This window comes from Taudactylus pleione, unplaced genomic scaffold, assembly GCF_031769625.1.
Source record: "Taudactylus pleione unplaced genomic scaffold, aTauple2 ptg000006l, whole genome shotgun sequence".
NCBI lineage: Eukaryota > Metazoa > Chordata > Amphibia > Anura > Myobatrachidae > Taudactylus > Taudactylus pleione.
The window spans coordinates 14,726,854-14,739,087 of NW_028284409.1; the positions used below are offsets into that span (position 1 = coordinate 14,726,854).

The 12,234-nt window shown below is 45.2% G+C and overlaps 1 protein-coding gene across 1 annotated transcript in view; it reads left to right on the plus strand.

Moving 5' to 3' along the window:
• ECT2L (epithelial cell transforming 2 like) overlaps positions 1-12,234 on the plus strand; it is a 116,057-nt gene that overhangs the window by 40,087 nt on the left and 63,736 nt on the right. Inside the window, exons 5-6 of the mRNA XM_088451735.1 lie at positions 3,259-3,511; positions 10,108-10,241. Coding sequence (XP_088307861.1) covers positions 3,259-3,511; positions 10,108-10,241 — 387 coding nt within the window. The remainder of the gene's footprint in view (positions 1-3,258; positions 3,512-10,107; positions 10,242-12,234) is intronic.

Below are 12,234 nucleotides of genomic sequence, written 5' to 3' on the forward strand. Positions count from 1 at the left end.
CCAGCACAGTACCCCTCACAGTAAAGATTACAGCACCCCTCACCTAGCACAGTACCCCTCACAGCACCCCTCACATTATAGATTACAGCACAGCTCCCCTCACCCAACACCTCTCTCCCAGCACAGCTCCACTCACTGCACAGATTACAGCACAGCACCCTTCACCCAGCATAGCAGCACTCTCCCAGCACAGTACAGATCACAACACCCATCACCCCTCACCTAATACCCCTCTCTCAGCACAGCTACCCTCTCCCAGTACAACACGCCTCACCCAGAACAGTACAGATCACAGCACATCTATCCATAACCCCCCACCCAACACCCCTCTCCCAGTACAGTACCCCCCACAGCACAGCACCCATCACCCCTCAGCCAGCACAGCACCGCCCACAACACAGATTACAGAATAGCACCCATCACCCCTCAGCCAGTACAGCACCCCTCACAGAACACAGTCAGCACCCATCACTCATAGTAAAGACTGACCCCCACACCACACTCGCTGCATACAATTTTGCAGGGAACCCAAGTAGGCTGTTGGAGTACATAAGTAAAATGGTAGCTGATGTTTGCAGCTTGTTGTTACCCCCTACCTCCTTCTATCTTGGTGACCGTCACCATCACTAGTCCACACACTGGGTTCCTTTTTAGCAATGTGGATTATGGGTGTCCACCCATGCCCATGCCCCCTGGCCCTAACTCCCAATATGTCTCCCCCTCCCCCCCCACAGTGTCATAAACACCCTGAGCCCCCACTCACCATGTCTCTGCCTCCTACCCTCCCTCAATAGCAGGGTCATCAGCCCTGAGCTCCCTTACCCCCTTGTCTCTGCCTCCCCTCCCCCATAAGAGTTATCAGTTCCCTGAGCCCCCGCTCCCATATATATTTGCCCCCCCTCCCCCACATAGCAATATCATTAGCTTCCTTAGCCCCCACTCCCCATATGTCTTTTTCTCCCCTCCCACAGCAGTGTCATCAGCCCCCACTCCCCATATGTATCTGCCTCCCCTCATCCGGCTCTTACCTTTATTCTGTGTGGCTGGGACAGGGTCCTGCAGCTCCGCGCGTGTTGTATGGCTTCCTCTGCAGCTTTTCAGGGCTCAGCCTCGGCTCAGGCAGAAAGTGAAAGTAAACACACTTCCTGCCTGTCTGAGACTGAGCTCCGGCTCTGTGTTCAGCTGCTGCAGCCTCCTGACCTCTCCTTCTGGCTGGCTTGGATCGCTGAGACAGCAATCAGCACCCGAGCCAGCTCAAAGAAGAAAAATTCTACCGCTGGCCCTAAGCCTGAGATGCCCCAAGGCACTCCAGGTGCCCCTAGGAATTTGCCTAAAATGCCTATGCCTAGGGCCGGCCCTGATTGTACATCTCACCCCCCCACACACACACACTTCTCCCTGCCTGCTTCCCTCTCTCACACCCTGCCCTTTTCACTTACTGATTCCCTCTCCTTCACCCCCTATAATACTAACTTGCCTGCTTCCCTCTGTCTGACCCTCTCTCTATTCCCTCTCTCACATCCTCCCCTCTCTCTACTTCCCTCTGACCTGCGCTGCTGGAATGGAGCTGCCAAGAGCACCTGGTCTTCTTTGCTGCTGCAGTAATGCGAGCCAATGAGAAGCTGCCACTTGGCAGCTTCTCATTGGCTGGCGGCCACGAGCCCCGTGATTGGCTGGCGCCCGCGAGCCCCATGATTGGCTGGCGGCCGCAAGCCCCGTGATTGGCTGGCAGCCAGTGTGTGCTGCTTACAATGCACCCGGGACCTGATGCTTTGTCCTGGCTACATGCCAGCATCTCCGCTGCCGCAGATCGAGATGTGTCCCCTGCGGGACACATCTCTACACATTGCCGCCACTGTTCCAGTGCTGGAATGCCATACTGGATCCCAGCGCTGGTGTATTCTCTTCTGCTGCTAAAATGAAGTGGGGCCGGGAAGTGGGGGTATGTCATACCGCCGTATACCGCCCCACTTCGACCACTGGTTCTAGCGGCATTCTAGTCTGCCTAAGTAGCTGTCACATAGATGCTGAGAAACTGAGGGCCTGATTCAGATATCTACCCTATAGCACAGCCGCTGTGGTAGAATATGCCAAATTGGCATGAGGCGCCTTAAGTGACAAGACGCCCATTGCCGGCCTCTCTGACCCGCTGTTGCAAGACGCAGTATCGGATCAACTGCATGAACTTCGGACATCTAAGTAACTCTCAGGTTACTTAGGATGTCCAGCAAAATCAAGCTGCCAAGGACGCAGCCACTGGCTTTGGCACACCCAGAAAATGGGTCAGACATGACCCTGTTTTCTGGAATGCTTTCCGTTACCACCAGTGATGTGCGGTGAGGTCAATGGCTAGGGAGGCATACATGGAGATGGGTCTGAGTGCTGGGAGCCTGTCTCATCCCTTACTCACTTTAACACTCCCCTCAGCTTCAGTGTCCATTGATTCTCTTACCTGCATCACTGTGTCTTCTTTTGCTGCTGCTTACTGAGCTCCAATCTCTAAATGCTGCAGTGCACTTCCTGGTCACATCACACATCCAAGGTGTCCTTCAGTGCTCAAGGCACGCCCCCCATACACAGAGGCATGCATCTATTAGCTCTCTTTCTGTGCAGCTTACTGCCCATGGTGTGGCCCCGCCCCCAGCTCTGCATCAGTGTCTGACTATACAGAAGCGAGGTTGAGCTGTTGCTGCCTCATCTCTCGTCTCCCTGCAATTCCTGGGAGCTGCACACAGCTGGCGAGTGTTAACTATAAAAATGATTAGAATAATACAAAGAAGATATTTATAACTTATAAATATTCTTTGTTTATTGTAATCATGTTTATACTTTATATCAAATCTCAGGAGTATCAAAAGGGAGGCTCTGCCTACTCTGACTGCACGTCCCTGGTCACCACCCCCAAATGCCAGGAGCACGTCTATCATGCTGCGGCTTTGGGTCACTGCGACAGACATCACACAAACAGATCTGCACATGCGCAGTGCGGCTCATGAGCAGATCAATCATTGTAAATTTATGTCAAAAATACGTACATTTCTGAATTTGGTCCTGAGCTCCCTATTACCAAAAAGAACATCATACTGTGGTCCATAGGAACTAAACATAATAATCTTCTATTTAATATACCATAGTTGTGTGACACTGACAATAATTTCGTGTCTTACTTAAATTAAACCTATCCAGTCAGCTATTGGTTACTTTTATTTGTCACTAAAAGATAATGTAAATGTATTTCCTGAATGTTCCCTTACACAGGATTGTCTTTGGATGCCGAAGTGCACCAAGTTTGGCTGGTTTTTGCCATACACTCCGCCAGACAATGAGTACGGAGCCTGGAAGAGACACTATATTTCATGTGCATGTAGCCTAGATTTTCTGACTCCGAGGGAAGCTGCTGAGACATATGGCACATTAAACGAGCCTAAGGAAGGTAAAGAGGAGCTGGAGGAAAGGCTGCAGGAAAAATGGCTGCGCAAGATGCTTCGTGAAAGGCTGTCACTGTATAAGAGTGAGTACTAGTCTGTCTAGATCAAAGTGCATAAACATTGCATGTACAGTATACATATAAAGTTATTTGATTGGACTTTATGCATGTTGTTATTTTATTAGATGCTTGTCACCTGTAGTAGAAGTAGTTTAAAGTTTAACTATAGACTAAAGTAAGCCTCAGTAGTGCATTATAGGTAGGAGTGTGCACCGGCCACTTTTCGTGTTTTGTGTTTTGGTTTTGGATCTGGATCTTTCTTCGTGTTTTGGATCTGGATTGGTTTTGCCAAAACCACCCTTCCGTGTTTTGGGTTCTGGGTTTTGTGTTTTGGATCTGTATTTTTTTTTAAAAAAAGCATAAAAACAGCTAAAATCATAGCATTTGTGGGTATTTCTGCTCCTATGCTATTATTAACCTCAATAACCTTAATTTCCACTCATTTCCAGTCTATTCTGAACACCTCACACCTCACAATAGTGTTTTTATATCCAAAAGGTTGCACCGAGGTAGCTGGATGACTATGCTAAGAGATACGAGTGGGCGGCACAAACACGTGGCCCATCTAGGAGTGACACTGCAGTGGCAGACAGGATGGCAGTTTGAAAAACTAGGCCCCAAACTGTACATAATGCAAAGAAAAAAAAGAGGTGCAAGATGGAATTGTCCTTGGGCCCTCCCACCCACCCTTATGTTGTATAAACAGGACATGCACACTTTAACAAACCAAACATTTCAGCGCCAGGGTCTGCCACACGACTGTGGCTGAAATGATTGGTTCGTTTCGGCCCCCACAAAACAAGCTGGCAATTAATGTGTCCCTGCACAAACTGGCTCTACAGAGGCAAGATGTCGTCCTCATCCTCCTCATCCACCGATTCCTCACCCTCTTCAGTGTTGTGTACATCCTCATCCTCACAGAGTATTAATTCGTCCCCGCTGGAATCCACCACCACAGGTCCCTCTGTACGTTCTGGAGGTTGGTCTCCCTGGAAGAGTTGATAATTCATTTTATGAACATCATCTTCTCCACATTTTGTGGAAGCAACCTCCTACGCCTTTTGCTGACAAGGTTCCCGGCTGCACTAAACACTCTTTCGGAGTACACACTGGAGGGGGGGCAACTCAGGTAAAATAGAGCCAGTTTGTACAGGGACCTCCAAATTGCTTCTTTTTCCTGCAAGTACAGGTACGGACTGTCTGACATGCCTACTTGGATGCTGTCACCGATGTAATCCTTTAACAGACAGACGCACGCTTGTCGCTGCTACTTTAAGGATGCAGGTGCGGCTACAGCCCACACATTTCACAAAGACAGAAAAAAAAAGAAGAATTTTTTTATTGTTTGTGGAGCGCACTTTGAGGGTTACACCACCCTTTAACAGACAGACGCACGCTTGTCGCTGCTGCTTTAAGGATGCAGATGCGGCTACAGCCCACACATTTCACAAAGACAGAAAAAAAAAGAAGAATATTTTTATTGTTTGTGGAGCACACTTTGAGGGTGTCACCACCCTTTAACAGACAGACGCACGCTTGTCGCTGCTGCTTTAAGGATGCAGGTGCGGCTACAGCCCACACATTTCACAAAGAGAAAAAAAAATAAGAATTTTTTTATTGTTTGTGGAGCGCACTTTGAGGGTTACACCACCCTTTAACAGACAGACGCACGCTTGTCGCTGCTGCTTTAAGGATGCAGGTGCGGCTACAGCCCACACATTTCACAAAGAGAAAAAAAAATAAGAATTTTTTTATTGTTTGTGGAGCGCAGTTTGAGGGTTACACCACCCTTTAACAGACAGACGCACGCTTGTCGCTGCTGCTTTAAGGATGCAGGTGCGGCTACAGCCCACACATTTCACAAAGAGAAAAAAAAAGAAGAATTTTTTTATTGTTTGTGGAGCGCACTTTGAGGGTTACACCACCCTTTAACAGACAGACGCACGCTTGTCGCTGCTGCTTTAAGGATGCAGGTGCGGCTACAGCCCACACATTTCACAAAGAGAAAAAAAAATAAGAATTTTTTTATTGTTTGTGGAGCGCACTTTGAGGGTTACACCACCCTTTAACAGACAGACGCATGCTTGTCGCTGCTGCTTTGAGGATGCAGGTGGAATCTAGACGGGATTTGGAACCGGGGACACACTACCTCCATCAATTGTCTAAATCCCACTGCACTAATGGCGGATACCGGACGCACGTCTAACACCAACATAGCAGTCAAGGCCTCAGTTATACATTTTGCTTCAGGATGACTGCTGTCGTACTTCATCCTCATCGCTAGGGACTGTTGGAGGGTCAATTGTTTAGTAAAAGTAGTGGTGTTCCTACTTCCTCTCTGGGATGATGAACAACTCCCAGCAGCAGCAACAGCACTAGGAGGAAGTGGTTCTTGATCTTTCCCTATTTTATTTTTATCGGAGAAAGTTTGGTCCTCCATTTATGTTATATTGATATATACGTGCGGCTAAGGCGCACACAAGCACAGAAAATATTTTTTTATTTTTGCTGGAGAGTAGTGCACTTTGTGGGTTACACCACCCTTTAAGAAATGAGCCAGCCGGCTCTTTACTTATGGGACACAGGCGCACGCTTGGCGCTGCTCCTTTGTTGATGCACGTGCAGCCACAGTGCACACAATTCACAAACACAGAAAATATTTTTTTATTTGGTTTGGAGTGTACTTTGGGGGTTACAGCACCCTTTAACGGTCAAGCCAGCCGGCCCTTTACTTATGACACAGGCGCATGCTTGGCACTACTTTGTTGATGCATGGGCGGCTACTGCGCACACAATTCACAAACACAGAAAATATTTTTTTATTTGGTTTGGAGTATACTTTGGGGGTTACAGCACCCTTTAACAGTCAAGCCAGCCGGCCCTTTACTTATGACACAGGCGCACGCTTGGCACTACTTTGTTGATGCACGTGTGGCTACTGCGCACACAATTCACAAACACAGAAAATATTTTTTTATTTGGTTTGGAGTGTACTTTGGGGGTTACAGCACCCTTTAACGGTCAAGCCAGCCGGCCCTTTACTTATGACACAGGCGCACGCAATTCACAAACACAGAAAATATTTTTTTATTTGGTTTGGAGTGTACTTTGGGGGTTACAGCACCCTTTAACGGTCAAGCCAGCCGGCCCTTTACTTATGACACAGGCGCACGCTTGGCACTACTTTGTTGATGCACGTGCCGCTACTGCGCACACAATTCACAAACACAGAAAATATTTTTTTATTTGGTTTGGAGTGTACTTTGGGGGTTACAGCACCCTTTAACGGTCAAGCCAGCCGGCCCTTTACTTATGACACAGGCGCACGCTTGGCACTACTTTGTTGATGCACGTGCGGTTACTGCGCACACAATTCACAAACACAGAATATGTTTTTTTATTTGGTTTGGAGTGTACTTTGGGGTTTACAGCACCCTTTAACGGTCAAGCCAGCCGGCCCTTTACTTATGACACAGGCGCACGCTTGGCACTACTTTGTTGATGCACGTGCGGCTACAGCACACACAATTCACAAACACAGAAAAAATTAAAAAAATTTAGTACTTAGGGGGAGCACCCCTGACGGACAGAGCACCCCCTGGACAACACTACAGCACCCCTTTAGGACTGGGACACTGCACAGGACTTTGGAGTGGACACAGCCCCTATGGACAACTGACTGCACAACACAGTCCAGCCAGCCCCTATGGACTTTGAAGTAGTGGACACAGCCCCTATTGACAACAGCAGCACAGCACAACACAGCCAGCCCCTATGGACTTTGAAGTAGTGGACACAGCCCCTATGGACAACAGCAGCACAGCGCAGCACAGCACAACACTACTCTGCACTACACTACACTACACAGCCCAGCCAGCCCTAACTCCCACCCTCCCTCTTCACTGTCCACAGCCGAATGAGAAAATGGCGCCGATGCGGGTACCTTATATAGGATCCAAAACCCGCGAGACCCGGAAGGCGGGATGATGACGTTTTGCCTCGATTTCAGATCCGAGTCAGGCAGGAAAAGTCGAGCCTGAATCGGATCGGCCTCGGATCGGGGGGGTTCGGATTTCAGAAATCCGAACCCGCTCACCCCTAATTATAGGGGAATGACTTTTTAACTCTTCGATTGCTGGAGTGTACAATTTAAAGAGAACAATTAAAACCAAATATAGATCTGAATCTAAAGGGACAGGACAACATTGAATTATATATTGCATTATAATAATGAAATGATGCCTTATAGAATTAAGTTACAGATGATCAGATGATCATTGAGTTCTTATATACCTAGTAGTGTGGCTCTTGGCTGTGACATCATAGCTAAGTACCATTCTCCCAGCCCATCACAGACATGGAGGAGCAGCAACTGGCAGCTTCATATGTAAATAGTTGCTGACTGCTTCTCTCCATGTCACCAGCAGGCGTTCCGTGGGGGATGCCGCAGCCTAAACATGACATTATGACACTAATTTAGTGTTTGTGACACCCCTAATCATTGGCACATTTGGGGGAGATTAAATTGTTAATTATTGATAATTAATGGGCGCCCGATGGAGCAATCCAGTTTCTTTGGTCGACCATTAATTGTTGCTCTTGTTGCGCCTAAAAGCTCCTGGTTTAGCCTTGCAAAGGGTGCGAGCAGAAATATGGGCACCCGCGGTAATTGCACCTGATCGGAGAATCAATTAAAGTGCTCCCTTGGGTGTGCATTAAGAATAGGTGCGGCAGAAAACATTTGAATTCCCCCTTACTGTTTGTGGAACCCCCTAGTCATTGGCACCCTAGACAATAGTTGCGCTGGCCCTGTATACTGTTAACAAAAAAACCTTTTAGAAGCAAAATTGTTTTTGCACTGTATTGTTTTGGGATTGTTCCTTTAAATAGCTAACAACTCAGTTTAAACAAACAAGGTTCACACTTGTCTCCTAAAATGTATATAGAATTATAGATAGTTGTGTAATAACATTTCCATGGTTCCCAATTAGTCTAGTGACTAAACAGAGTTATCGTAATGCAAACTAAATAGTATCTTAGCAACACAACCTTTTGACATCCAGTATCATTGAGTACATAAGACAAATGTTGCCTAACCAAGCTGCTTATCACTATACAGTACCAAGTCAATTTCATGAAATACTGTATAGCTATCCACTTTCATCTACAGTGCAAATGGTTTTCTTTTTTTGTCTTCTACTGTTATGCTTACATCACTTATATACATAGTCATAAACTTCAGAGGTGCACGCAAATCCCGTCGCGACGAATGGACTTGCAAAGATATGCTAACAACTTAGCTGATGTCTTGTGCACAGAGACAAATTTGGGGTACACGAAAATGGGAGCTAGCATATTTTAAAGTTGCTAAAGGGAAGTTTTAAAAACTTAAAAAATCCACCTGCCGCAACCACCTGCAAACTTAAAAACACCTGGGGCATACTTGGGGACCCCCCTGGAGTCTATTTCGCTAGTTTTTAAATTTGTCCACCAACTTTGGACTTTTTTTGGGGGTGATCTATAGTATTTTTTAAACTTTTTTTGGGGTGCAGTTTACCTTTGGGGGACTGTCCTAAGGGTGCAGGGGGTTTTTCCAGAGTTTTCACCCCAAAACACCAATTCTGCACTTTTTTTCGACACCTATTTATAGGCAAAACTTTTTTGCTGATTACGTTGCCTTGAGTTTCTGCACCTGCGAAAAGTCTCTAGAATTGAATATGGAGGAACCTTTTTGCATGGCGAAAATGACGTCACTCGCGAAACTTTATCGCCAAAAACGGCTTTTCGTACCACATGTCTGGAGAGGGGTTTCCATACCATTCTATCTTAGTGGGTATGACCATCAAGCAAATGCCATGGCTATAATTTTAGACAGTGCTGGGCTCATCCTAGTGACCACTATATAATATATAAACCATTCTAGGGACTTTCCTTCAATACAGAGAACATCCCAGTGACTCATAAATACAAAGAGCATTATGGTAACAAAGTTGCAATACAAAGCGCATCCTTGTGACCATCGTACAATACAGAAAACATCCAATCAAACACCATAAAATAGCATTCTAATTACAGTCGTAAATACGGAGAGCATCCTAGTGATCACAATACAATACAGAGAGCATCTTACAGACTGGTACAGTACAGAAAAACTATCCTAATGACTTCCATATAATGCATAGAACGTCCGTGTGACTGTCATACAATGCAGAGAGCATCATGCAGACCGCAGTACAATACAGAGAGTATTTTAGCTACATATCAACACAGCTACTTACCTGCTTGAGTAGCTAAATCCAGCCACCTTTTCTCTGTTTCAACTGTATGTCATCTCCACCTTCTTCCATCCTCCCTTCATGCTATAAGCAGGGCTCACTTAGAACCAGTTATATAGTGGTTACCACCAGCCTTTGGATGAATTTACCCTCTTCCATTATACTTTTTCCTCCTCCTTTTCCATTCTTTTCTATCCTCTCACTCCTTCATCCTTCTCTATCATCCCCCTTCTTTCTTCTTTTTACCTCTTAAAACTTATCCTCCCCCTCTGATTTTCCTTCTTCATCCATTTCTATACTCCTCCATCATTCTCTGGGGAAAGAACTTGCTTCCCTGTTTTTCAGGAGAGCTCATTGAGACCAGACCTCCTTGGATGAGCGGAGAATGGAGATCAGCTATAAAATCCAAATTAGCACTAACTAACTCTGTGATCCTATCCGATCAGGCTGCTGTGCAGACTACTCTATGGCAGTTCAAGGTGAGTGAAATTGAAGTAACTGTGTATGTTTTTTTCATGCATCGATTTTCTGAAAACTTTGTACACATGTTTTTTCACTTACATTCCCATTATGCAGTCCATACTGTACATCTAGTTATTGGTCAGCTGAGTTTGCTGATTGATCTTTGCCAAATCTTATGTTTTATTCAAGTACAAAGCTGTGTATACGTGCCTAGAAAATATATGGAAACATTAAATAACACAGTCCAATTAGGGGAGACCATGTAGTATATAATAAGAGAAGTATTATATTGAAAACCTCATCAAAAGCAGTGTGAACAGTTTGAGTGGGTAGTTGCCATGTTTAAAAGCATAATACAACATGATACAAGATTAGTCTAAAGGGGGATATCCACTAGACGATAAAGTTGAACAATAACGCTAAAATCATTTGATAATTGTTTGATAATAGTTCGATGATCGTTTGAACATTGTTTGAAAATTTGGTCTTTTAGACATCTTTTAGACATCTATCATCGTTCAAACATGCTGGTCAACCTGATGATATCGTCAGGTTCAGCATGTTTGCAGATGATTGATTGTGCCTGCACTGAATGACATATCGTTCAGTGTGGGCACCCTGCAGTGTAGTGAATGACTGAACGATAACGATATCGTTATAGTTCAGTCTTTTCACTGTCGGGTAGTGGATACCCGCCTTTATTTATCCCAAAAAAAATATGTATCCAATACAACTATAGTCATATTAATTAACCCTTTTTTCTTCAAAGTAGTTAGATGTTTGTGTTTTAACAACTAAAAGCCACATACATTAGGATGATGAGTTAAAACGGGTCTCCTGTGCAAAGAGAGCAGTCTGTGTCCAGAGAGCTGTTATGTCTTTTTGACAATGGGACTTTCTCAATACTCAAGATAAGTCTCCATTGTCAACCATGCGTTGGACAACCACTCTTCTGCCGTGCACACACCTGCTTCTTTGTTAAAATGTGTAACTGTGGCTGCAGTTCTCCAGACACAGACAGCTACCCTGGACACAGGCGGCTCTTCTTAAGCTGGGTACACACCATACGATGGTGCGATGCAGCGAAGCGATGTAATGATACACGCTGCACGATCCGGGTATGACGATGGGGGATATTATTAAATGCAGCATGTAACTCCACTGCAATATTCATTGCATTGTCCTATCTCACTGTGTAGAACAGCAGATGGGACGATGCGATGAACAATTACCGTGACTGACCAATCGGGCATTCACAATATGCGATGTGTACAATATATCATTCCAATTTGTGTCGGAACGATATATCATATGATATAAGGATACTGGATTTGAACCTCTATACGCTCCTACCTATACCTTCTAAAACTTGCCTATAAACCTCTAAAATTGACGCTATTTGCGTACGCAGTCACACAGTAAAATAAAGACTTTAGACCTTGAACATGTGTTTCCAAAGCATAAAGTATTATTCAAGTAAAGTACAGTCAGTTACACGCTGTGATCTAAGTACAATTTAGCGCAAAGAATTATACAGACCCAAGATACAGTTATACATACGCACGCGCTCTGGACCAGATACCGGCATCAGCAAGAAACCTCCATCAACAGCATCAGCATGAAGACTGGGGTCAGAACACACACATTTATACCCTTACAGAAACAATCAACACAATAGAGAGGTTTGTTGCTGATCCCATTGGTTCCCTATCACAGTGCGTTTGTTACAGGGCATTTAACAGGTTGATTCAAATGGACACAGAACAGCCTCTAACAGCTTGTTGCCTCCGTTTTCCCGCCTCATGAAAATCTAGGCTGTTGGTTTTACAATGTACATTTTGGTGCTTTAAGTCTCTACGGTCCATAAGTTGAGAATGCATGTTGCGATCTTCACACCGATGATACCGGAAAGCTGTGGATAAAGTGCAGATCAGTATAATACCAAACACAGCTTACTTATCATGTATTAAACCTTAGATACCAAAATAGTCTTTATTTCACAGCATTTGT